The 25,988-nt window shown below is 37.3% G+C and overlaps 1 protein-coding gene and 1 non-coding gene across 2 annotated transcripts; both read left to right on the top strand.

Annotated features, from left to right (window-relative positions):
- The first annotated feature begins 7,520 nt into the window (after nt 1–7,520).
- On the top strand, nt 7,521–7,627 carry LOC141654460 (small nucleolar RNA R71). The gene has a single exon (XR_012548019.1). It is a non-coding gene; the product is annotated as a small nucleolar RNA R71 (small nucleolar RNA).
- An 11,667-nt stretch (nt 7,628–19,294) lies between these two features.
- LOC141652384 (uncharacterized) lies at nt 19,295–20,248 on the top strand. Its single transcript, XM_074459847.1, has 3 exons — nt 19,295–19,817; nt 19,934–20,028; nt 20,111–20,248. The coding sequence occupies exons 1-3, from the start codon at nt 19,308–19,310 to the stop codon at nt 20,226–20,228; spliced, it is 723 nt and encodes a 240-aa protein (XP_074315948.1). The 5' UTR covers nt 19,295–19,307; the 3' UTR covers nt 20,229–20,248.
- The last annotated feature ends 5,740 nt before the right edge of the window (nt 20,249–25,988 follow it).

The raw sequence follows: 25,988 nt of genomic DNA, 5'->3' as shown, positions 1-25,988 counted from the left end.
CCTAATAAATCAATCCCCCACTGTGCAAATGGAAGGGGACTAAGCACCGGTTGCAGGTCTCGGGAAGGAGCATGTATCACCGGAGCATGCATCTGACAATTCTTGCACTTCTTGGTTTTTGCTCTGGAATCCTCAAGCATGGTAGGCCAGAAGTAGCCGGCTCGGAGAGCTTTGTGGGCTAGCGTTCTTGCTCCCATGTGATGTCCACAGATGCCTTCGTGAATCTCTGTCGCATTAGCTCCGCGTCGGCCGTGACACATTTCAAGAGTGGCCTTATCACGGACCTTCTGTATAATTCTCCTTCGAACACCAAGTACCTTGCGGCGATCCTTTTTATCTTCTGCGAGAGACTGCGGTCCTCCGGTAACTCTTTTGTCAGCTTGTATTTCATTATCGGAGTCATCCACGTCGTCTCGGCTTCGATGTCGCCCACCATGCCGACGGTCTCAGTGATGCTTTTAGCATTCCTGATATCCACCAGCACGGTTCGACTGACATTCTTGATGCTTGAACTGGCAAGTTTTGAGAGAGCGTCGGCTCGGTTGTTCTCAGACCTGGGGATGCACTGTATTTGGAAGGATTTCAATTTTGAGGTGTCAGCTTTTACCCTTTCCAGGTACCTTATCATCCCATCGTCTCGAGTCTCATACTCTCCTCTGATTTGATTAGTCACTAAGAGTGAATCTGTTTTCACCACAACATGCTCCGCCCCGGCAGCTCTAGCTAACTCGACTCCAGTTATCACCGCCTCGTATTCGGATTCGTTATTTGAGGCCGAGAAGGTAAACTTCAAGGCGTACTCAAACTCGTCCCCGTTTGGGCTGATGATAAGGATGCCGGCTCCTGAGCTGTTCGCCGTGGAGGACCCGTCGGTGTATACTTCCCACACCCCGGGATGTGATTCTTCTTGATAAGTGCACTCGGCCAGGAAGTCTGCAAGCGCTTGCCCCTTTATCGAAGGCCTTGGTTTGTACTGAATGCCGAAGCCGGATAGCTCCACTGCCCATTTGATAAGTCTGCTTGATTTTTCGAATTTTTCTAAGGCTTTCTCCAATGGCTGGTCGGTTAAGACCGTCACGGGATGTGCGTCGAAGTAGGGTTTTAACTTCCTTGCGGCAACGACGACGGCGAGGGCTGCTTTTTCAATCAGTGGGTAATTTCTTTCGGCGGCCAGCAGTGTATGGCTGATAAAGTAAATTGGGCATTATTGCTTATTTTCTTCCCTGACGATCACGACACTGACCGTGGCCGAGGTAACTGCTAAGTATAGATATAGCGTCTCCCCCAGCATCGGCCTGGACAGGGTCGGCAGTGTCAGAAGGTGAGCTTTGATTGCACTCGAAAGCCGTGCTCGTTGCTCCCCCCACCAAGTTTTTATTCCCTTTCAAAGCACTTTAAAGAACGGTGTGCTCTTGTCGGCCGACCGAGAGATGAAGCGGGCAAGAGCCGCCATTCTCCCGGTCAGCGTCATAACCTCTTTTCGATTCCTCGGCTCCGGTAGGTCCATTATTGCTTGGACTTTCTCCGGATTGGCATCAATTCCCCTGGCACTGACAAGTACGCCGAGGAACTTGCCGGCCCGGACACCGAAGTTGCATTTCTTTGGGTTGAGCTTCATTCTATATTTCCTTAGTGAACAAAATGTCTCGCTTAAATCGGCCAAGTGCTCGCTGTCAGACTTGCTTTTTACAATAGCATCGTCGACGTAAGCCTCGATGTTTCGCCCTTTTTTATTTTGGAACACTTTGTCCACCAGCCTAGTGTAAGTTGCGCCAGCGTTTTTCAAACCGAACGACATCATTTTATACATGTATGTGCCGTGTATGGTGATGAATGCGCACTTAGGCATATCTTCCTCGGCCATGAATACCTGATGATACCCTGAGAAGGCGTCTAGCAGGCTCAGCATAGTGTAACCTGCCGTGGCGTTAATTAAACTATCTATTCGAGGCAAGGGATAGTAATCTTTAGGGCACGCTTTATTAAGATTGGTAAAATCAACACACATCCTCCACGCCCCTGATGACTTCCTCACCATTACAACATTTGCTAGCCACTCAGGGTAAGTACAAGGCATGATAAAGCCCGCCTCTAATAGTTTGTCTACTTCGGCTTTGATGGCCTCATCCTTCTCGGCCGAGGAGTTCCTCATCTTCTGCTTGACAGGCGGCGGTGGAGAGTACGTTCAGCTTGTGAACGATCACCTCCCGGCTCACGCCTGGCATCTCGGCTGCTGAGTATGCGAAGACATCTTTGTTCTTCCTCAGCAGGTCTAGGAGATCGGCTCTGAATTTTGGCTCCAGGTCGGCACCGATAGTTACGGTGCGCTCTGGGTCAATTTCCACTTCCTCGGTCTCGGCTCCTTCGACCATGCCGACGTTAGTATCCATCCGCTCGCCCTCCTGCTGTAAGGATGGGTTCTTTCCTTTCTCCGACTTCTTCGCCACTTTGAGGGATTGCATGTTGCACCCTCTGGCAGATACTTGGATGTTGACGATTTCATCTCTTTCGTCCTTTGAGACGAGCTTTTGTGCTTCCCCCCGGTCAGAGACGTACATCAATGTCAGGGCCCGGATGGACATCACAGCATCGGCCTCGCTCAAAGTGACCCGGCCTATGAGAACGTTGTAGGCAGACGAACCGTCGATAACCACGAACTCAGATAAAACATTCTTAGCCGCATCGGCTTGGCCGAACATCACCGGCGAGCGGTCCCGATTGACCCTGGGGTACCAAAGCGAGCCCCGAGAAGTCAGTACAGCGGGTTGGTGCAGGGGCTCAGGTCTCCAATCTTCAGACCGAGATTGAGAAAGCATTCCCTGAACATGATGTTCGTGTAGGCGCCTGTGTCAATAAGGCACCTCTTGACCAAGTGGTTGGCTATGTCCAGGTGGACTACCAGCGGGTCGCTGTGCGGGGCAACGACTCCTTTGTAGTCCTTCTTTCCGATGGTTATATCGGGGACGGTGGAAGCGGGGATCGCTGTGGTGGGCACAAAGTTGATGGCTTGGTAAAGCTCATTTAGGTGCCGTTTGTGCCCATTAGTTGACCCACCGTTCTCGTTTCCTCCGATGACAACCTGGATCACTCCCATCCGCTGGAATACTGATTTTCTATTCGCCCCGTCGGAGCTTGTTTCTCGGCCTCCAGCTACATACTTGCTGAGGGCCCCCTTTCGGATCAGCTCCTCGATGGCGTTCCTCGATGCCGACGCTTGTTGTCGGTCTTATGGCCGGTTTGGCCGTGGTATTCGCAAAACTGGCTAAGGTCACCGTCCCCCCTCGCCTTGGGGGGCCTTGCCCATTTCTGCCCTTCATTCTTGCTTAGGGCAAAGACCTCGGCCGGTGATTTGACCAGGGGGGTGAGACCGCTGTACCGCTTCGGGGTGTATGGTCCTGAACTCCCCCCGGCGCCCGCCGAGTGCTGTTTCCTATTGAATCTCTCGGGCCGTGACCTATTAACGTCACGGCGTCCTTCATCTACGTTGTCCCGGCGGCTCCTCCTTTCTGGGTGCCCAGCTTCACTGTGGCCTACCCAGGTCTTGTGATAGTCCTCCACCTTTACGGCTCGGTCGGCCATCTTTCTGGCGGAGTCTAAGTTGAGGTCCTCGCACTTGATGAGCTCGTTTTTGAAATCGCCTTTCGGTAGGCCTTTCATCAGCGCGAAGGCCGCCAGTTCAGTGTTCAGCTCTCGGATCTGCTGAACCTTAGCGTCGAATCTCTTGACGTAGCTCCGGAGGGACTCGTCCTCCCCCTGTCGGATAGTCAGGAGATCTGATGTCTCCACGGCCCTTCGCTTGTTGCAAGCGTACTGGGCTATGAAGTTGTCCCTCAGGTCGGCATAACAGTATACCGAGCCATTAGGTAGCCCCTTGTACCAACTCTGAGACATCCCATGTAGGGTTGTTGGGAAGACTCGGCACCACACCTCATCGGGTTGCTCCCATACCGACATGTACGACTCGAAAGCCTCGGCATGGTCGGTTGGGTCGCTATCCCCTTTGTATGATAGGGGCGGCAGCTTCAGTTTAGTCGGCACAGGGACTTCGAGGACATAGGCACTGAGGGGCTGTCTGACCACGTGTCGAATGACACTCGGCGATCGGCTCCTCGCACCTTTAGTCCGGCTTACCTCCCTCTGTCGGGAAGGGCTTCTTGTCCGACTTTGGTGAGTCGGACTTCTTTCATTTCTTCGGGGCGGGCCTCGTTGTGGCCGCGGCGACGTTGTCCTCCCGTGAGTGGGAGACGGACTCTGGTCTGCCACTGGCAACACGGGCTCCGCCGGCGTCCTTGCATGCCCAGCTCCTTGTAGCGCTCTGGACAAGTTGTTCGGGTTCACTTTATGGGCCCTGGTCACCTTTGGGTGCGCTGCCGTCACCGCCGTCGTGACAGGGGTGATCGGCGTACTACCCATTAGGTCCAGGAATAGCTTCAATTTGGCTGCATCAACCACATGTCCCATGACAGTGACTTGGTCGGTGGGCAGCGGTGTTTCTGGCTCTTTCGGCATCCCGTAATTCACCGGCTCAGTGAACCGGCCGGTGGGGGACTGCCCGATCGCAGAATGAGGGACTGTGTCATCCTGGTAGAATTCAGTTTCTACACTCACAATTTCGTGTTGTTTTGACATCTTCTTAGCTCTTTGAATGGTTTTTTTTTTAAGGTAGGTGACTAGCTTTTAGTAAGTGTCCCCACAGACGGCGCCAATTGTTCCGGGTGTAATTTCGGAGCAGTGTTGTGACCACGTAAGCTTGTAGAATGATGTCGTTGCTTGTCTCTTCCTTTCACTCTTTCCTGTAAAAGATTAACAAACTGAGGACTCGGCTTGGGGCCAAGTGTACTCACTCCGACGCTCAAGTCAGTAAACTTAGAGAGATAAGTTGTATGTTACTTGGCAAAGTATATTGTAGAGAGATAAGGGAGTTTATACTAGATTATTGGATTGTGAGATTATTTAGATGATTTTCTGATTAGTTTTCAGATCCTTTTCTCGTTGAGAGATGATGAGTATTTATAGACTTTCACCTTTTGTCACGTAGTGGCCAAGTGGCCAAGTGGCGTAGCAGGTGGAAAGACCGTCTTGCCCTCGGCCGAGGGACCCATGGCAGGCCGGCAGGCCTGGTTGTCTCCATGCCGAGGGGACTGGATGTGAGTACGCGGATATGTCTCTCGGCCGGCTAGTTGCCGAACCGAGACCCAAGTGACAGGCCGGCAGGCTTCGTCGGCTAGGCCGTCCTTCTTGTTGACTTGTTGTCTTTTAGCTTTGACCTTGGTCAATATGTTGACTCGGTCAGCGGGTGCAGAATATGCCCCATCATACGAAAAACAATAAATTGCAGAAAATTAAAAACAAAAATAAATAAAAGCAATAAAAAGCTTGGGTTGCCTCCCAAGAAGCGCTGGTTTAACGTCCCGCACGACGTAAGAAGCTATTTGATTCAAGTTTTGTTCTTGAGCTTGCCACCAACCAAGCTCTATGTCATAGCTCCTTTAGCATTCCGCAACCATTTGAAAATTTTCAAATAAAATTTCCCTTTCTTCTTTTTGGCACTCTTAGCAATAGTGCCTTTAGCATCGTCACCTACAAAACAAACAACACCCATATCGTCCTCCAACGGATCCATTAGTAAGGAGCCAAGTGTAGTAGAGGCAAGAGAAGAGTCCACAGTGCTAAATAAATAACAAGACTCTTGTGGCTTCTAATGGTGTTGTTTTTGCTAAAGGAGACCCGGTCATCACCCACTTCCAATGTCAACTTCCCGTTTTTCACATCAATTAGCGCACCCGCAAAAAGTAAAATGGCCTACCCAATATAATTGGGGTTTGTGAGTCCTCGGCCATATCAAGTATGAGGAAGTCAACGGGTATGAAAAACTTGCCAACTTTGACGGGTACGTCTTCTAAGACACCTAAGGGTCGTTTTAAAGAACGGTTTGCCATTTGCAATGTCGTACTTGTGCATTTTAAAGCACCCATGTTAAGTTTTTCATAAAGGGAATAAGGCATGACACTTACACTAGCACCTAGGTCGCAAAGGGCCTTATCAATGGTATATGTGCCTATAGTGCAAGGAATAGAATAGCTACCGGGATCCTTAAGTTTCGGGGGAGACTTATTTTGTAAGAGTGCACTACACTCTTCGGTGAAAGCAATGGTCTCAACCTCATTGAAGGATCGCTTCTTTGAGAGGATTTCCTTCATAAACTTTGCGTAAGAGGGGACTTGGGTAAGCAATTCTAAAAATGGGACGGTGACTTGTAAATTCTTACACATTTCCATGAACTTACCGAACTTACCTTCGTCCTTGTGCTTTGCGAGGCGATGAGGAAATGGTATTTGAACAACTTCCTTGGGGGAGCATCCTCCACACCTTTATCATTCTCATTCTCATTGGGAAAACTCACCATCTTTGAAACGGCATTACTCTCCTTAGCATTAGGAGAGACTTCTTCAACAATCACCTTGTCACTTTTCTCGGGCATAGGGTGCTCAACAACTTTGCCATCAAGCTTGCTATTCCTTTTTAGCATCAACAACCGGTGGGGAAATGGTACACGGTCCTTAACAAGAGGCTCTTCACTAGCCTTCTTTTCGTCATCTCCACCAAGCTTGGCCTTTTTAACAACCACTTCTTCATCCAAAGTCATGGACGACCCATCGTAGCTAGTACCACTTCTCAAGGAGATAGAATTGACGGTCTCGTGTGGTTGCTCACCTTGGGGAGGTAGTTAACCATTCTTCCTTTGAGAATTAGAAGCGGCTAATTGAGCCACTTGTTGTTCCAACATCTTGACCGCGGCACTATGAGCTTGATCATTCTTTTGAATTTAAGCCAATAGTTCCCTTTGCATTTGGATTATCATGCCCTCGAGCTTACCAACTCCTTGATTGTTTTGTTGGGTATTTTGTGGTGGATTTTGTTGGTAATTGTTTTGTGGGGGCATTTGTTGATTTTGATAACCTGATGGAGGGATATACTTTTGTTGTTGAGGAACATATGCATTTTGTTGTGGTGGGGGTTGAGGATTAAGCACATTGTTGCTAGTGTAAGACAAGTTCGGATGGAATTTTGAATTCGGGTTGTAAGTGTTGGAAAAAGTACCCGGTGGATATGAACTTTGTCTTAGAGCTTGAAAAGCATTTACCTCTTCGATAGGAGCTCGGCAATGAACGGCATAATGACCCGAACCTCCACAACCATCACAAACAACGATTTGGCTTGTTGAAGACACGACATTGAGTTGTTGAAGGGAATCTTTAGCATCTCTCTCCGCCAATTGTTGTTGAAGCAAGGCAATTTGAGCTAGTAAAACGGAGTTGTTGGAGGATTCTTCTTTACCTTTGGATGGCACAACTCGGGAATTGACATGTTGGGCAGCATGGACCGCCATAGATTCAATCGTTGCATGAGCAAGGTCGGTGTCAATTTGATCAAACCGCCCATTGTTGGCGAAATCAAGAATCCTTCGGGACTCGGCACAACATCCATTGTAGAATGTTATTGCTAGAAACCAATCATCTAGCCCATGATGTGGGCATTGTCTTTGAAGCTCTTTCTACCTCTCCCAAGCCTCATATAAGCTCTCAAGAGCTTGTTGACGGAATCCTGTAATTTGGCTCCTCAAAGTTTGAGTTTTCTCCGGTGGAAAAAACTTTTGATAGAAGGCTAGAGCCAAAGTCTCCCAATTGGTGATTCCCATGGCGGTGCGGTCAAGGCTATTGATCCAAAGCTTGGCCTTATCCTTCAAAGAGAAAGGGAAAAGTATTTCCCTTATTTGGGCTTGAGTGACACCCGTTTGACGAATCATGGAGCAATAGTCACAAAAGTTTTGCACATGCAAATTGGGATCCTCCAAAGGACTTCCCCCAAATTGCTTCCTCTCCACAAGGCTAATGAAATCCGGCTTGATCTTGAATTCCGGCGCAGTAATTTGAGTAGTTGTCATTCCGGCCGAAAGCATGGCCGCGGTGGGCTTTGAATGATCAGAAAGTTTCACCATCTTTTTGGTAGTAGATGGTGATGGTGGTGGAGATGATGAACTTGAGACCTCCTCCTCTTCAAGGGCTTCTAGATCGTCTAAGTAAGACTTTCTAGCACTTTCAACTTGTACGGGAGAAGTGGCTTCTTTCACTTCCTTCCAAAAACGTCGTCTTCTCCTAAAGGTTTTCTCGGGATCGGAATCCGGTGAAAGCAATTCTCCACTACGAGAGGACCTGGGCATAAGACAACAATTTCTAGGAAAATGATAAGTAACGGTCTTAAGGAACAAGTGTTCCCCAAGACAAAGGAAAACAAGATAAAAATCGACAATTCAAAAAGCAATAAAACCGTTTCCCCGGCAACGGCGCCAAAATTTGATAGGCTTATCGCGTACCTGTGCAAAGATAAATTCCCTAAACACAAATAAATGTAGTAAATAGGGGTCGAACCACAAGGAAACGGGAATTACGTCGTGAATTGCTATGGGTAGATTCTTATCAAGGTCGATTTCGATTTTACTTTGGTTTGTTGGTTTGATGATTAATATAAATTATGATATAAATTATATAATTAAAAGGAGAGTCTAAGGGGTTCGGGTCACACATGCAAGGGTAAATATACGATCATGATAAATTCGGTACTAATAACATTGTCAATTGCTTAGGCTTAGAGACACCCATCTTACGATATTAGTGTCAACCATAGACCGGGTCCTAGAGAAACTCTCGTCCATGACTAGGTCGTCCTACTATACATGCTTAGTCTAATTCAATTCCGTGCCTCTCGACTTATAGAACGAATGAACAAACTTAATCAATTGAATAAGGCCTTAAACAAAGATTAAACGTTATGGCACAAGCATGTGATAGAAGCAATTTAAACAATATTATTATCAACCTATTTTATCACGTTATATACTTGATTTGCATGCATGGCTCCCCTAGCCCTTAGACTAAGAGATTTAGCTACTCGTGCTAAGGTGTAAATTGTAAACTATATAAAGAGAAATGATAAACATGGTTGAGTGATTTATATGAACTAAATGTTTTAACATGTAAAAGAAATAGAACTAAAGTAATCTAAAAGGAGTGCTTAATTATAAACTAAATATAAACTAAATAGAAATGTAAACTATAAAAAGAAATACCTTAAAGAGATGAACTTGTATGGAAGAACAAATAATAACCAAATGCTTGAATAAGAAATGCTTGAACAATAACTTGTAGAACAAAATGTTGAAGGATTGAACTAAGGAAAGCTTAACAACTTGTAAACTAAAAATGAGAAAACTAATGAGAGAAATATAAAGCTTAAGGCTATTGTAAAGTGGAAATGGGACGTAAAAATTGGATGATCAAAGCCTTGGAATACCTCTCCTATTTATAGGAGAGGAGAGTGAAACGTAAATCACCAAGAGGCATGCAACCCCGATCGGGGTCGTGTGTTTCCGGGTTAATTCCTTAATTTCTTGATTAATTGCTTGAGGAATCTCTATGCTCGTGCTTTAATTCTCCTTAATCACCCGGTAATCCTCTAAATTCTTAGCATCCTAAGCTTCTTGGTATCCAATGCTTGCACCTTATTATGGACCTTCATTTTGGGCTTGATTTTTGCATTAGGCTTCAATTGTAATTCTCACTTTAATCCAACAAATCTTCATGCAAACACCCATTCAAACACTTCCATGCTAGTCCAATATTAGGTCTTGTTTAGCTTAGTGGACTTAGTGTACAAATGATAAGAAAAAGACTCTAAATGCTTAGATTCCTACAAAAACATATTAAGACAAGCAAATACACTAGAACAACAAATTTTAGCTTATGACACTATGATAATCGCTAAATATCAAATAAAATGGAGCTAATATAGGGGATGAAAGTATATAAAATATGCACTTATCACGGTCAGAGAAACAGGGAACGATACCGTCCATTTCAGACACCCATTCGAGACAAATTCACTATACAAACGATAAAAGGAGTAAAGAATTAAACTTTATTAAACAAGAACCAGAGAACGACAAGTAAGACGGAACTTTCGACATGTTTGTCGAGTAACCTATCACCGTTACCTTTAACTCTCGAATTCCCGAGTGAAAACGTCCAAGGCACGAGGTTTTCTTCAGTATTCGAGGTCTTCAACTAAAAAGGAGGAGAGACGAGTTGTTTAAGACAAGAAATCGAGTTGTCATTTAAGACGGTATTTCGAAACCTCAACAAAATAGAAACTTTCTTACCTTAAAAGAACGAGGAAGGGACGAGGAAGCTAATGGTACAAAAATAATGGAGTTTGGTTGAGAAATAAGGGAGGAAATGGAGGTAGAAGAAGACGGAAATGGTTGTTGGTTGTTGCTGTTGTTTTGTTTGTTGTGGCTGTTGTTGCTCATTCGAAAAGAAAGAAGAAGAAGGAAAGAGGGTGTGGGGATGGGGACACACGGGTAGGGTAGTAGTAATAATGTAATAATAATAATAATATATAATAATAGTAATAATAATAATATATAAATATATATATATATATAAAAGTAGAGTGTAAGAGGGTAGGTACATGTGTTATCGATATAGGATAGGTCGAGAAAAGATTAGTCTCACAAGTAGAAATGTGACGGTCTATAGCTAGACGGAAATTATTATTATTACTGTCATTATTATTACCGACCAAAAATATGTATACATAAATTCTTATATAAATTATGTCTCAAGAATATAATTTAATATTATGTATTTTCATATAAATGAGCTTTTATATATTACTTTTATAAAAATCGTGTTTGACAAAAAATTATTTAAATTGAATAATTCAAAATTATGAAATAAAGTAATCGAACAGTTTAATATATTTAAAATGTCAAAATGGAAAATTCGCGGGTGTTACATAATTATTTATGACGTACATCATAAATACATAAAAATAACAAATTTGTAAAAGATTTAAACAAACATTTATAGTTGTAAATTTAGCTACATTAAATTGTTGACTACAAAATATTCATGAATAATATTAACATGTATTAAAATATATGGAAATAAAATTCAAATTAATTTACTTCTATCTATATTAGTATGATTTGTAAAATAATGTAAAAGAAGTAAATGTTTACAAATGTTTGGTTTATAGCTTATTCGCGATAAAAAAAAATATTTTATATTTTAGTTAAAGATGGAGGTCAACAAAAGCAAATAAATGGGACAAATAGAACAAGTCTGCGATTTTCGCGGGTACAAAACTAGTTCTAATAATTATATAAGCAATAAGCACAAGTGGTTCAATGGATATGTTGTTGGTATATTATTGTGAGGTCCAAGAGTTCAATTCTCGCTACTAACAATTTTTGGCTTAGTAATGAAAGAGCCTGAGACCTTCCAGGTTCCAACTGCATGAACACACCTCTACCAACTAAACCACCACAGCTTGTTGTACAATTAAAAGACACATAAATATTTATTTGTAGGAGTTCATGGTGGGCATTTGCCCACCCAGGCCCCTATAACCGCCCATGTTCATCACAAATAATTATGTTTATTTCTGTAGTATACTATTTTTTTTTTATCAATCAAATATTTTATAATAATAAAAATATAAAACCCGAGTGATCAAAAATTAAGATAAATAAATAAAAAGATGGATTATAACTATACTCGAGTAGCTCCAGTGTAAGGCTCAATAGCTTTAGCCTCAGCCTCAGCCTCCTCGGGCTCGGGTTCCTCCTCGGGCTCCTCAGCCTCAACGGGCTCCAGCTCCTCCTCGGGCTCCTTAGCCTGCTCCGGCTCAGCCTCAGCCTCAGCCTCCGCATTCGCGGGGTCCTGAGCCTGCTCCGGCTCAGCCTCAGCCTCCTCGGGCTCCTCTATGGGCTCAGCCTCAACCTCCTCCACGGGCTCGGGCTCGGGCTCGGGCTTGACCACAGTCGGCTCCTCCTCAGGATCGGGCTCCTCCACGGGCTGAGGCTGCTCCAACTCCTCCTCCTCGGGCTGCTCCAACTCCTGGAACTGCTGCTCCAACTGAGTGGTAACCTACAAATAATTTAATGCAAACAAATAATATGAGGGTATTTATCTCAAGTTATTTTTTAAGTTCACAACTAGAGCACAAGATAAAGTTAACACTATGAATGATGTTGAATGTATATAAGCTAACAAAACTTAATGAGTGTTTATTGTAACATTTTATATCTATCGATGATCGTATACATGGTTTCAAAATACATTTGCTTAAAAATTTCAATATAAAAAAATATGGTGAAAGAGCTTCATAAATTCAGGATACTTTGAATTGTATTTTTGAAATAATTCATCAAATAGGTCGACATTCTTATATTTTTCTTATTTATATATTAATTATGAAATTATGAGTTGTAGGCGACTTTTCTGTTTGGCAACTAAGAAATTTGAACATTTTAATCTATAAATATAATAAAAAGACAATCAAAAGCATTACATTTCACCATTCAACTATTTAAGAACAATTTATTAAGCCACATCACCATTTCTTATTTTGAAAAGAAAAAAGAAAACAAAAATGAATTTGTAAACATTAAATGCAAATAAATAACATAATAAACATTAAACTTTAGTCATTTAATTTTAAAATAAATTAAACAATAATCAAAAATTAAAATACATACTAAATTTTATAGTTCCAAGCTTATTATTGGAATAAGATAAAGACAAATAAAAACGAAGAGATAAAAATAACTGAAAAAAATATCAAACAAAAAAAATGCACTGTAATGCAAGAAGAAAAAATAATAAGCAAAGAAAATAAAATATCAAACACATCATGTGACCCATAAAAAGAAAAATAGAAAAACAATGTAAAATGTACAAAATTAAAGAAAAAACACATCACGTGCAAAAAAAAATAGAATAACAAAGTAAAATATAGAAAGAATAACACAAGACTTCACTACGCACCAACAACCAAAAACAAAAACAGAAACACAAACATAGCCATATTCGTGACAAAATAATAATAAACTTTCACAAAAGTTTAGTAACTTGTGGCCATATACATAACAATAAATATATTTTGATGATATATTATACACAATATACGTATGACAATATACATATTGGTAAATAATTTTTTTTATTCTTACGAGTCTCTTTTGTCCGTAGGGCCCAATGTTATCGCAAATCCGACCTTATATAAAACCACCACCGTGACAACATAGCTAGTCCCATGAATTTCACAGGTAATAAAACTAGTTATAAAATTAAATATCATTAAGTAAAACATAACACAAAAATAAACCTCACACTCAAAATGGGGAAGGGGAATGGAGAAAGGGAGTTTTCCCTCCAAATCTTTCCTAAATCCCTCCCTCCCTCTACAATTCCCTCTATAACTTCTGTTATCAGAACAAGATATTTTATAACCCTTCTTTTCCTTCCCCTCCCTTTGTCTACAATCCCCTCAGATCATTTAAACAATGCCTTACAAATTGTTATGTTGATGTCATCTATCTATGGTGTGCGTGACTTAAAAGGGCATTAATACACAAAATTCTTTATAACTTTTTTTTCGTAGCCATAACAATTTTTCAAATAGATTTTAGGTCTTCTAAACTCTTTGTACTAAATCTAAAACTTATATATTATGAATTACCGTTCATTACAACGTAATAAATGTAATTTCTAACACTGTTCATAGAGAAATTAAACTTATACACATATGGACCGATAAATGTCACTTTAGTCACTAGTGGAGCAAACACAAATAAGTTTATATAACAACGATCACAAAGTAAGATACATAAGTAAAACGTTGGATTAGAACTATACCCGAGTAGCTACAGTAATCTCGAACTCGAACTCATGAACCGCAAACTCGGTAACCTCAACCTCTAATTGGGCAACCTCTAACTGGGTAACCTCTAACTGAGTAACCTGGAGCTCCTCAACCTTGAACTCAGAAACCTGAAGGTGCTCGAACTCAAACTGGGCGGTATCCTATAAATAATTCAAAGCAAACAAACGAATGATATGAATGTATTTATCTGAAGATGAATTAGAGCACATGATAAAGTAAACACTATGAATGATGATGAATGTATATAGTTTATAAAACTTAAATAGTGTTTTATTGTAACATTTTATGTCTATCGACTATCGTATACATGGTTATAAAATACATTTGCTTAAAAATTTCAATTTAAAGTATTGTGAAAGAGCTTCCTAAATCCGGTGAATTTGAAATGTATTGTTCAAGTAATTTATCAAATAAGTAAGGCATACCTATATTTTCTTAATCTCCCCTACTACTAAGAGAATAAAAATTCTCTTAGTTTTCCCTCCAAAAGTCATCTAGCTAAATAAGGTAATAAATAAAATTTTCTTTCATTACATTATTATCTTTCCAATGAATATATTCTTATAAATAAACTCTAATTTTTTAAATAAATTGATAATTATGATTTTTTCATTAAATAAAATAAAATTGATATTAAATTATAAAGTATAAGTTGCTAATTTTTCAGTAATGCAATAATTATTACTGTAGAGAATAAAACACGTATACTACATCATATAAAACACGTAGTATACGCTTTAACTATATAACGTATGTGGAGTTTTTATGTCCGAGTTATGGGACTATCTAAATTATAGAGTAACTAAATTATTACAGCTGATATATTTATTACTATATTATATTTTTATTTTACTCAAGTTGTTGTATATTAAATCTCGTGCAATTATAAACGGACGACCTTAATTTGTAATATTATTATTATTATTATTAACATATATTTTGAGTATCGTAATTAATTTAATTTAAATATCAACCTGTGCATTTTCGAGTATTTTTAACGTTTTAGATTACTTATACATCTGTAGCATACTTTGCATCGGATATCAGTAATTAGTAACTAAAATTATATGCACATCAAGTCTTCAATTATAAACTTATTTGTATTGTCATGATATTGAACATTTAATTAGGCTCATTTATACGCTCCAGTATCCATGATAGCGTCTATTATTACGACCCGTGCATTTTTTTTTGCACGGGTTTAAAACTAGTTGTAAGTTGCAAAGATTTCATCTTCCGTGTCAAACTACCAAATTATTTTACAACTAGATTTGTGACCCGTGAAATTCACGGGTTTATCTGTTTTAATTTTGTTATTTTTATCTTTTTATTTATACTTGTCTGAGCAATTAGTTGATCCATTTTAAAATATATAGTTTTGGAATACATAAAAGTTAGTCGGTTAGTATCTTATTTCTTTGACAACTTTGATTTACTTTCAAAACTATATAGGATTTGTACTTTAGTTGTTTATTTTGATTAATATACTAATAGCATGTGGTTTTAAAAAAATAATTACCTTTAATTAGTCCAGTAATTCATGATAAATGCTTAAGATTACCTATTAATTAGATTGTATAGATTATGTACTAAATTTTCTATGTGAAAGCTTGAATGTCCCTTTGTCATTTAGGCCAATAAAGTTAGTACGTGAAGACAAAATAGTAAATTACTTATTGATCCCTTTTTTTCTTTTTTTTTTTGAGAATAATAAATCTCGAAACGTAAGGAGTTAAGAAGATATGGAATTATAGGACTTTTTATCTTCTCAATCTTTTAATTCTCATAAATCATATTTTCTCATAGTAGCATAATTATGAAGTTTAATAAATGATAATATATCGTTTATATCAATTTATCAAAAATCCTAAATTTTAAAATTTTGCATAAAAGATAAAATGAGTTAAATGATAGCCTACTACAAATCTCATTACAATCTCATTTGTGTTATGAGACATACACACAAGATAATATGACATGTACGCATAAATATTAGACAATAATTTACATTTAGCTATTATCAATACCAAAAGAGTTTTTTTTGTCCAACTTGTTAATACGATTGAGATCCTCACAACTCCAATTTCATTCTACGAGAGCTATTTTTCAAAGAAAAAATGATGAATAAAAAAAACACATATCCAAATAAAACATACAGTGGAAAGTTTCTGAAATAATTAAAAAAAAAATTATGAACCTAAAAACAATTACTCATTCACATTCATGTTGTCAATCTTGTAGTTAGTTTATAACATAGTATTGGGTGTAATGGAGGGAGTATTTGTTTAAGCAATTATAGTATTCTCTTCTTCATATAGTCTTCTTTCTCCAATTAATTATCCATACAAAAAAAATCCACTGGGTGATTAATAACAAATAAATTGGTAGAATTTGATTTATGTAATATTAACCTTATCGTTATTAATTTAAGTTTTCTCTTAAATAAGGTAAGAAATAGGCATTGAATTATAAAGATATAAGTATATTTACCTTTGAATAGTTAAACTCCACAAATCTTGATAGTCTCTAAATGAAAACAAAATTACATATATATTAAGGTTAAAAATGTGAAGATTACTTCAAATCAATCGAACTTAAAAATAAATAAATATATTACTCCCTCCATTTTTTTATATATGACGTTTTGCATTTACGAGGTAAGCCTTTGACTTTAATATTTACAAAAATATATTTGTTCAAAAAAATATAAAAATGGTAACATTAAATTCCTTACGAAAAACTCTTTCATATGAGTATACATATCATAATATTTAGTCTTATATTTTAAGAGATATTGACGAGAGAAGGGAGTGTCTCGAAATGTGAGAAAGTCATATATAAAAAAACAGAGGGAGTATTAATTTAAAAACCTTAATACACTTACCTTGATGTTGATACAATTCTTTTGGCAATAGGGATAAAAACAATTTTGGCTTGAATTTTGGCTCACAAATGTTGTTTTCCATAAAACATTTATATAGCCAAATGAGGATGCATTTTATGACTTTTAGACTTTTTTTATTATTATTATCAAAGTTAATATATACATAAATATGTAGAAAGGTTTCATGACTTTTCATTATTCGTTTTCATTATTAGCATATTTATTATAGACATAAATATAGAGTAAATAGAAAGAAATGTAAAAGGTTTTTTTTTCTTTCTTTTTTTTTTTTTTTTTTACAAAATTCACATTACATGAGAATTGTTTAGGGAGTTATCTTACGAAACTAAAAGAGGTGGATATTTTGCCTTGCCTATTATTTATAAATTATATTTATAGATTTATTTATTTATTTATTTATCAAATTTAACAAAATTGAGCAAGTTTATTTCAATAAGATTTAAGAGGGAGTTGCACATATAAACAGTTTAAAATTAGAGTGATGTAAATTTTTAATTTTTCTTTTAACCTATTCTAGTTTTAAAATTACAATATTAATGTTTAATGTTAAGTATGTTATTATTTGCTCTTAATATTTACAAATTATTTATTGTTTTATAAATGGTGTATAATTATGTGATATTTGACGTGGAATTTTGGTTATGCAAGGTGGCATTTAGTAATGTTACGTGACATTGTCTACGTGGCTTTTAAGGTTTACCCTTTTAATAATATTTATAGATGCTCTATTATGCAAAACTGTAGAAGTATGTCCATTTTCTACTTCAAAATCTTACGAAATTTATGATTCAATTTACAAAGAGACTCTGAAATGTGAAACTTGTGAATTATTGATATGGTTTATTGAAGTCGGAAATGAAGATCCAACAATGCTAAACAAATATGATATTTTAGGAACCCTAATACTTACTTTGGATCTTAAAATTATGACTCGTTGTATTATAGTCGAAGCATATCACCGAATGCATTATACAGGAAATCTGCTAGTCCGTTGAAGATCGTAAACACTTAATAGGATCCAATTATTCTTATAACAATTACCATAGTCGCGGGCAGAATCAATGAAGATTTTAGAAAATTAAATTGGGACGGATTTCCTCACTTCAAGATTCATATTGAAAACAATTTCGATACTGACAGTTCCGATACTGCCCTTTTGTGAAGAATAACTTCGAATTTTAAATGAAAGAGAGGGAAATTAAAATAGCAGACAAATTCCTTACTTAAACGCCCTCGGTGGTATTGAGATTTCGTGCCACCGGGTGACTCTATCTCATTATTTTTACATAATCAGTTACCTTATCAGCTTCTAATTTTCAGCTACCTGAACAGCTTAGCTTTTAAGTTTTCATTTAGCTTTTTATATTTCAACTATCTTTTCAGTTAGTTTACCAAATAAAGCCTAAATACTCCGTCTTAATTTGGTGCACCAGAAAATAGAAAGAGTTGAGAGTATTGTTTATGCCAAAAACATCGCTTTGACTTCCATTTAGCATTTATAATACATACTCGTAACCTATGTAATTGATTTTATAAAAATGGCTTTTAGAATCTCCATACATTTAATTTGTTTGTTTTTTTCGTTTTGTTCCATATATTTTCCTATAGTAAAGTACAGTATAAACATTAATTCAAGTAATTAAGTGGATTAAAACGAATCAATGGAGTTGAAAATCAAAGTTAAACAAGATTTTAACCTGGAGAAGGTAGTATGTAATCACGGTTTTTTCATGATGAGCCCTAATAAATGGAACCCTTCCACCAAGTTGCTTGAGAGACCATTGAGGCTTGCTGACGGTTCATCTTCAGTAATCGTCTCCATTTCTCAACCACATCCCGGAGATAATATTATTATTAACATACAAAATGCACGTACTCTCAACGTATCTGATCAACACGCCATTCAGGTATTTGCTTTTGTATTTTTAACTCGGCGCTTTGGACAAGTATTTGTATTACAGTACATTAAATCCAATTGGTTTAGTATTGCATGTTAATTGTGATATCTCATATTCATTTTACGCGTAGAGACAAGTCGTCCGCATGTTGAGGATGACGAAGAAGGATGAAGACGATGTGAAGAAATTCCATGAAATGCATGACGAGGCAAGGAGAACGGGTTTCGGTCGCCTTTTCCGTTCCCCTGATGTTTTCGAAGATATCATTAAAAGCATCCTTTTATGCAATACAACGTGAGCCAATCTTGCTTTCACTCGAGTCTCTCTTACTTTTTAACGTAACATTAACTTGTTAACGTTGCTAATTATTCATTGGTATCCCAATAGTTCAATTTGGAAGTGCAACTTAATATATTTGTATAAAGATATATTCTTGGGTACACCGGGTGTACAAGATTATCATACACCCTAACTAATGATAAATCTTTAATCATATTTTATTTTAGATTATGGAGAGTGTGGGTAATTCTAATAATTTTATTGGCTAGGGTGTACGATTGACGTGGTACACCCAGTGTACCAAAGAATTTTTCTTATATAAAACGTTTTAAGTGTCGGAAACAAAATAACTAGGTCGATCCGCCTTTGATTATATTCCTCTTTGAGAAGAATTGAGATGGAGTGGTGTATTTTTCAGGTGGGAGAGAACTCTGCAAATGTCCAGAGCTCTTTGTGAGCTTCAAGCTCAACTCTATTCAGTTAACCATAATGATGGACTCGTAGCTCAAGATGGCCGCCAATTAACCATAGCCGAATTCTTTCGTAAAAGAAAGCGTGAGTCGAGAAATGATTTTTCCGAAAAAACTCTAAAAACCACATGTACTTCAAAGGCAAATACTCCAACGGGTAATAAATCTAAGCTAGAAGGAAATTTTCCAACCTCGAAGGAATTGGCGAGCTTAAGTGAAAACATGCTCAGAAGTCGTTGTAATGTTGGTTATAGGGCAAAATACATCATTGGGGTGGCTGAAATGGTGGAGAAGGGTCGATTGAAGCTTGAAGAGATTGAGAATGAAGTTTTCGACATAACTTTGTCCAAAAAGGTTATTCAAAAGCTTCAGAAGCTTAAGGGAATTGGCCAATTTGCATCTAAAAATATAGTTATGTGTCTAGGGGATTATCGTCACATTCCTATTGATAGTGAAACAATCAATCATTTGTGCCTGGTAATTAAAATCTTCTTGCCTTTCAAAACTGAAATTCTACATACACTTGTAATTCTGTCTAGTTGAATCATAAATCATACCAAATTATGCTCCCTTGTTGATGGAGTATTATATAGGTACATGGAAAGAAAAAGGGCAAAGAAGGAAGTGCGAGAAAAGATGTGAAAGAAGTTTATGACAAATATGCACCATATCAGTGTCTTGCTTATTGGTAACATCTAATATCGTCGTCATGTTGATATTTGATATTATTTGTTTTGTTAATTCAATCTCTGATGGAATGAAACTCACAGGTTCGAGCATTGTGAGTTTTACGAAAAACAATTGGATGAAGAAATGAGCAAATTGTCACCTTCAAGCTATCACAAAGTAAGTAGCAGCTACTTATCCAAAAATACACCACAAAATTAAGAGGATGGACAATAATAATAATAATACAGCATGCCTGATTTTGAGCGTCACCTACTCATGTTTGGATGTTAGAGTAATTAAGAAACTTATGTATCCAATTTACATCTTCATTTTAATTTGACCGTCCAGGCTGCATGTTTTGTTTCATTTCTTTTCTACTAAGACGTATTCCGTATTTAGTATAGGGGTTAATTGGGTTGAATTTGTGCAAATTGAAGGCCTGAGTCCATCTTTTGTGTGCTTTATTATCAAGTAATTTGCTAAATGGATATGTGCTTTATACTCCCTCTGTTCCGGTCATTTATTGTTCTTTTTCACATTTGGGTGTCTCAGTCATTTGTTGTCCTTTCTATTTTAAGAATGAATTTGAGGAGTAATTTGATAATTCACACTGAATTTATTCCACTTGTCGTTTAGTAATTGGCCCCTTCCCTTTCCTTGGTCTTTGTACCAAAACCAAAGAACAACAAATGACCGGGACGGAGGGAGTATTATAACTTGTGAGTTTTGGATGGCGTGATCTTGATTATTTGACTACTCTTAAGAAGGAACATGAATTAATATTGCATGTTTAGTAATCTGAATTCCCCTAAAGTTATTATCTTTATTGAGTTATGGGTAAGACAAGGACCCAAACTTTACTCATTTTTCGAGTTAAGGGACTCAACATTTAACTTTTACAGTTAAAGGATCGGAAAGTGACGCCCTTAACTTGAAACATAAAATTAGAACTATGCGAACCTCTTACCCATTATTATTCATAACAATTAGATAATTATAGTAGCACATACCGATTAATTTCGTCACAGACGTAAAATCATACAGAGTAATAGACAAAAAAAAGTCAAAAATTCAACTCATTACAAATCGTTCACCAAAACATTCTCCAAAAACTTCAACTTGATTACTCAAATTGCATCAATATTTCCGACTAGAAACCCACTGCCACTGTCATCTTGAATTGCTCATGACCTAATGCCCCTCATGATAAAGATATTCTCAAATTTAATCCTACGATTAGTTTGGACTAGATGAAGTTTTTTGGCCTCTCACTAGTGATGGAAATTATTCGGTGAAGAGTGGGTACGGCATTGCCTTCATGGAGTTTTTTGAACAACATGGTACTCTAAAAGATAAATCCAGGATCACCATGTCAGGGAGGGGTTTTTGTAAGTCCCGCCTTTGGAGTTTACCTGGGCCGAATGTATGGAAGGTTTTGATCTGGAAGATCGTCACAAACACCCTGCCTGTAGGTTATGAGTTTCATAAACGATCGATTGAAGAGAGTCATACATGTCGGATGTGCTTAGGGGATCAACAACATAGCGAGACAATTGAGCATATCTTTAGAGATTGTCCTTTATCTTCCAGAGTTTGGGCAGGGACGGCCCTTGGGATTCGGGTCGAAGGCACTGCGATGATCCCGCTTGGTGATTGGGTCATAAACTGGATCCGGTACTTAGATACTTTGGAGGGGGGCGAAAGTCAAATTTTAGTCTTCTTGGCAACCTTATGGGGTCTATGGACCACTCGTAACAATGTGGTCTTCAGAGGAGATCAGGTTATGCCGTGCGTACTTCTTCAGTCAATCGCTAACAATGTTGAGGTGTATCTACAATCTAGACTGAACGAGAAGGAGCACAATGAGAAGATGCAAGGACGAGTGTCACATTCGTTAGGAGATGATGGTATGCAGACTATTAAGGATGGTCACCCAGTTTATATAGTTGGTAGACGGGGTCATTGTAGAGGTATACGGATAAAGGTTGATCTTTGGATGGTTGAAGACCTTGGACGCGGCGATAGGGTGGGTGGCGTATGATAGTGATGGGGTTATGATTGAGAGCGGAAGCGAAGACTAAGGCTGAATCACTCTCTGCAGCGGAGGCCTTAGGTATCTCTGAAGTTCTTCAATGGGCCGTCGGTAGGGGATTCTTTCATCTAGAGGTAGTGTCGGATTGTCTACCCTTACTTTGCCAGATTGCAGGTTTTGCAGGAGTTCATCATGGTATCAAAGGCATTCTGCAGGATCTCAAGGATTTTTATGCGTCTTTTCATTGTTTAAGTTTAGCTTATATTGCTAGAAATCTTAATTTTGTAGCACATGGTCTCGCTTCTCGGGCCATGCGAATGTAAAACTCTTTATTTACGGTTGCCAAAAAAAAAAAAAAAAAAAAAACCAAAACAATCGTAATCAAACATAGTTCGTTATTAATCACTTACATTGTAATCTAGGTCTCTACGATGACCAAGATAGAATAGATAGGCTGAAAATTGAAGAAAATGTGAAGCATTAGCCACTGCCTGTGCAGCAGTGCTACCGTGCTTTAATGGAAAAAGACAAACATATTGAGAACGATTTTGTATTTAGGTTTTTTTTTACGGAAATTTCCCATGTTACCCCTTAATTTTTTCAGATTTTCTGTGGTACCCTGTTTTTAAGAATCTATTTATAATACCCTTGAGGTTTCATTTTCGTGCCCATGATATCCTCTAATGTAACGACAGTTAAATTTTGATGATGTGACAATGAATTAATAATTAAAAATTACTAATAAATATGAAATAAAAATAAAAGTAGGGGTACCATGAGAAATCTGACTAAATTAAGGGGTACCACGAGAAATTTTCGTAATTTTTGATTAATAATTATTGTCACGTCATCAAAACATAACCTCCAATTAACGACCATTACATTTTAGGGGTACTATGGGCACAAAAATGAAACCTCACAGATACCATAGACAAATTCTTAAAATCAAGGTACCATGGAAAATCTGACAAAATTAAGGGGTACCGTGGAAAATTTCCGTTCTTTTTATGATGCTTTATTTTATTAAAAAAAAGAAGTTAAAATTGGCCCACACATGTATTTTAGGTGAATGAATATATGAAGTTAACGGTGTTACTTTCCGATCCCTTAACTGTAAAAGTTAAACGTTGACTCCCTTAACTGGAAAAAAAAAAAAAAGTAAAGTTAGTATTAGTTTATCAAACAAACAAATTCCTCCCAATTCGGTTACTTTACTCTGCATTATTATACACATTAGTTAACTTTGTCCTTTTATGTGGGTTCGATCCTTACTACCATTATATTGTTATTTTAAGTAGTGTAGTTGAGTAAGTGAAATAAATTTACTTCGATAGGTATACGACTTTCAGCCTGCCATAGTTTAACTCCATTTTTCGTTGAGTATAGATTTTCAACAATTTCATTTTGTACAACTTACTTTTAACAAAAGCTTGATTTGGTTCCTATAAGCTTGCGTTGGCTTATGCCTGTTAGTCTATTATTTGTTCTCAACTGTTTGTATTTGTGGATTATGAATGAAATTGGAAGCATCATTGATCATTAGAGGGGTTATTGGCAGCTACTTCCAAATTAGTTACTGTACTTTGTCTTTCCAAACTGGGCAAACCAAGATTTGGAGAGAGATACTTGAGCATGCTCAAGAAGAAAAATGTTAGATCCAATAAAAAAAACATAAAACCCTAATTTATCCACAAGATTTGCAATGAAAAACTAGAAGGGGCTAAAGGAGTATGCGTGAATGCAGCAGGGAAGAAGTAGTGATTGAAGAAGTATGAGTGGCTTTAATTGATTTGAGGATAAATTAGGGTTCTTTCTCACTTGAATTTGGGGATTTTATGTTTAATTGAATTTTGAGTTGAGGGAGTGAAGTGAAGTATGTGTGAGTTGGGTGTGATTAATAATGAAGGGTAGTTTAGGAAGTTTTACTTAAGTTTAAGTCGTAAAGTCGTGAAATGGTCGGGTTTAAGTAAAATCGTCAACGTAACTAAATTTAGGTGTTGATTTTGTTAGTTAAGTTAAAACTATGGTGGTTATTTGTAAAAAAATAACATATTAGGTGGTTATTTGTAAAATTTTGAACATATTAGGTGGTATTTTACAAATAACCCTTTTGTTAGTTAAGTTAAAACTATGGTGGTTATTTGTAAAAAATAACATATTAGGTGGTTATTTGTAAAATTTTGAACATATTAGGTGGTATTTTACAAATAACCCTTTACTGGTAGATGACTAGATGCATGTCTGGTAGCTTCTAAGTTTCTAAGTGTCGTATTTTAAACGCTAACAAATTACTCCCTCCATCTCAATCATTTTGTAAAAAAAAAAAAAAAAAAGGTAATTAATTAATTAATTAATTAATTAGGAGTGAGCAAAAAAATGTCGAACAAGCTCTAAAGTAAACAAGAACAATTTGTGAAAGACTAGCAATTAAAAATTTATGATTTTCTTGAGATGATAGTATTGGATAGGTAATAATAGAGAGAAAAAAGTCAAACTTTATTATTGTTGGATTACTAAGAGAGAATTACATCAAGTCCTTTTCTCATATTTGATTGTTGCATATCTAGTGTTTGTTGTTTTGCTTCTATGATAAAAATTACATCTTTATTCTTCCTTATGCTACTTCAAAACCAAACCTTCTCCATTTATGTCATACTACCATTGTTCATAATCATTGTTTGTTGATAAATTTAATTAGTAAGTCTTAATTGTGGTTAGTGTCTTAATTAGTTCATAGAGTCCTAATTAGTTGCTATAAAGTTAAAATTCAAGTCCTTGGTTCAAAAGTCCTTCCCTTGGGTTCGACCGTAGCTTGCCAATTTACTACTTTATTGGTTGAAGTTAGTAGAGTTTAGTTAGCCTTATAAATTGTTAATTTGGTAGTTAATTCTAGTATTACGACACCTAGTCTTTTCCCTATCATGGAGCATGTTTATGTTAAGTAAACTCACCATATCTTGATATTCACTAAATTTATACTTCAATCAAAACTATTATATAATATATTACATTGAAGTCCATTGGTGGAGTCCATCACACAGTATCGTCGATTTAAAACTATATAGTATAATTAAGTTGTATACAATTATTTAATTAGATCGAAGTCCCTTGGTTTCTGAATATATATAGGTCTTGTTTGGTAATCAGCAGATTGATATTAGCAGAAGCAGGTTGGTCAAGCAGATTATAAATGACAGATTGGATTAACAGGTTTGACTAGTATATTTCAATTAGCAAATTTAGTATAAGTGTTTGGTAATTAGCAGATTTTGGTTAATAGATTGTTGTATTTATGTGTAAATTATTGACGGATTCATATTTCACAATCTACTAATGTGAATATGCTAGGTAGAGCAGCATATTGGAAAATAGTAGATTGAGCTCTAATCTACTCTGTTAATATGTCATTTACCAAACACTCAAAATAGTAGATTGGTAAGTCAAACATGTTAAAAGCCTTGAATATGCTGAAAATTTTCTAATCCGCCGTTTACCAAACACTCTCATAGTATTGATACCAAATCTTTGAAATTGATCATTTTTTTTTTCAATTTTGTGAGTCTTTAACACGTCCCCACAAAAAAATTTATATTTTTTCATAATGTAAAACAAAAAAATATTTAAATTACAAACGGTGCATTAGGAAATGTTGTGTGTATTTGAAGTTGAATAGAGGGACTATATTAGTGTAAAAATAGTGAAGGATCCAAATAAAGGTGGGCAAGACTGTTCCACTAAGCACACTTGCCTAGGAGAATGTCCTGTGGGGCCCAACCTCATAGACCAAAATACTGGAAGGTCATTGTCGGATCTTAGTCTCAGATCTCTATCGCCCGACTAAACGATTAAACAAAGAAAGAGAAATAATAGTGAGAGAACCAAGTGGTGTTAGTCCAGTGGTAGTCGGGTTAAACCTTAAAGCTTGCAGAAATGTAGGAGTTGAGAGG

The sequence above is a fragment of the Silene latifolia genome, chromosome 4, assembly GCF_048544455.1.
Source record: "Silene latifolia isolate original U9 population chromosome 4, ASM4854445v1, whole genome shotgun sequence".
Taxonomy (NCBI): Eukaryota; Viridiplantae; Streptophyta; class Magnoliopsida; order Caryophyllales; family Caryophyllaceae; genus Silene; species Silene latifolia.
This window is presented reverse-complemented; position numbering and strand designations above follow the sequence as displayed.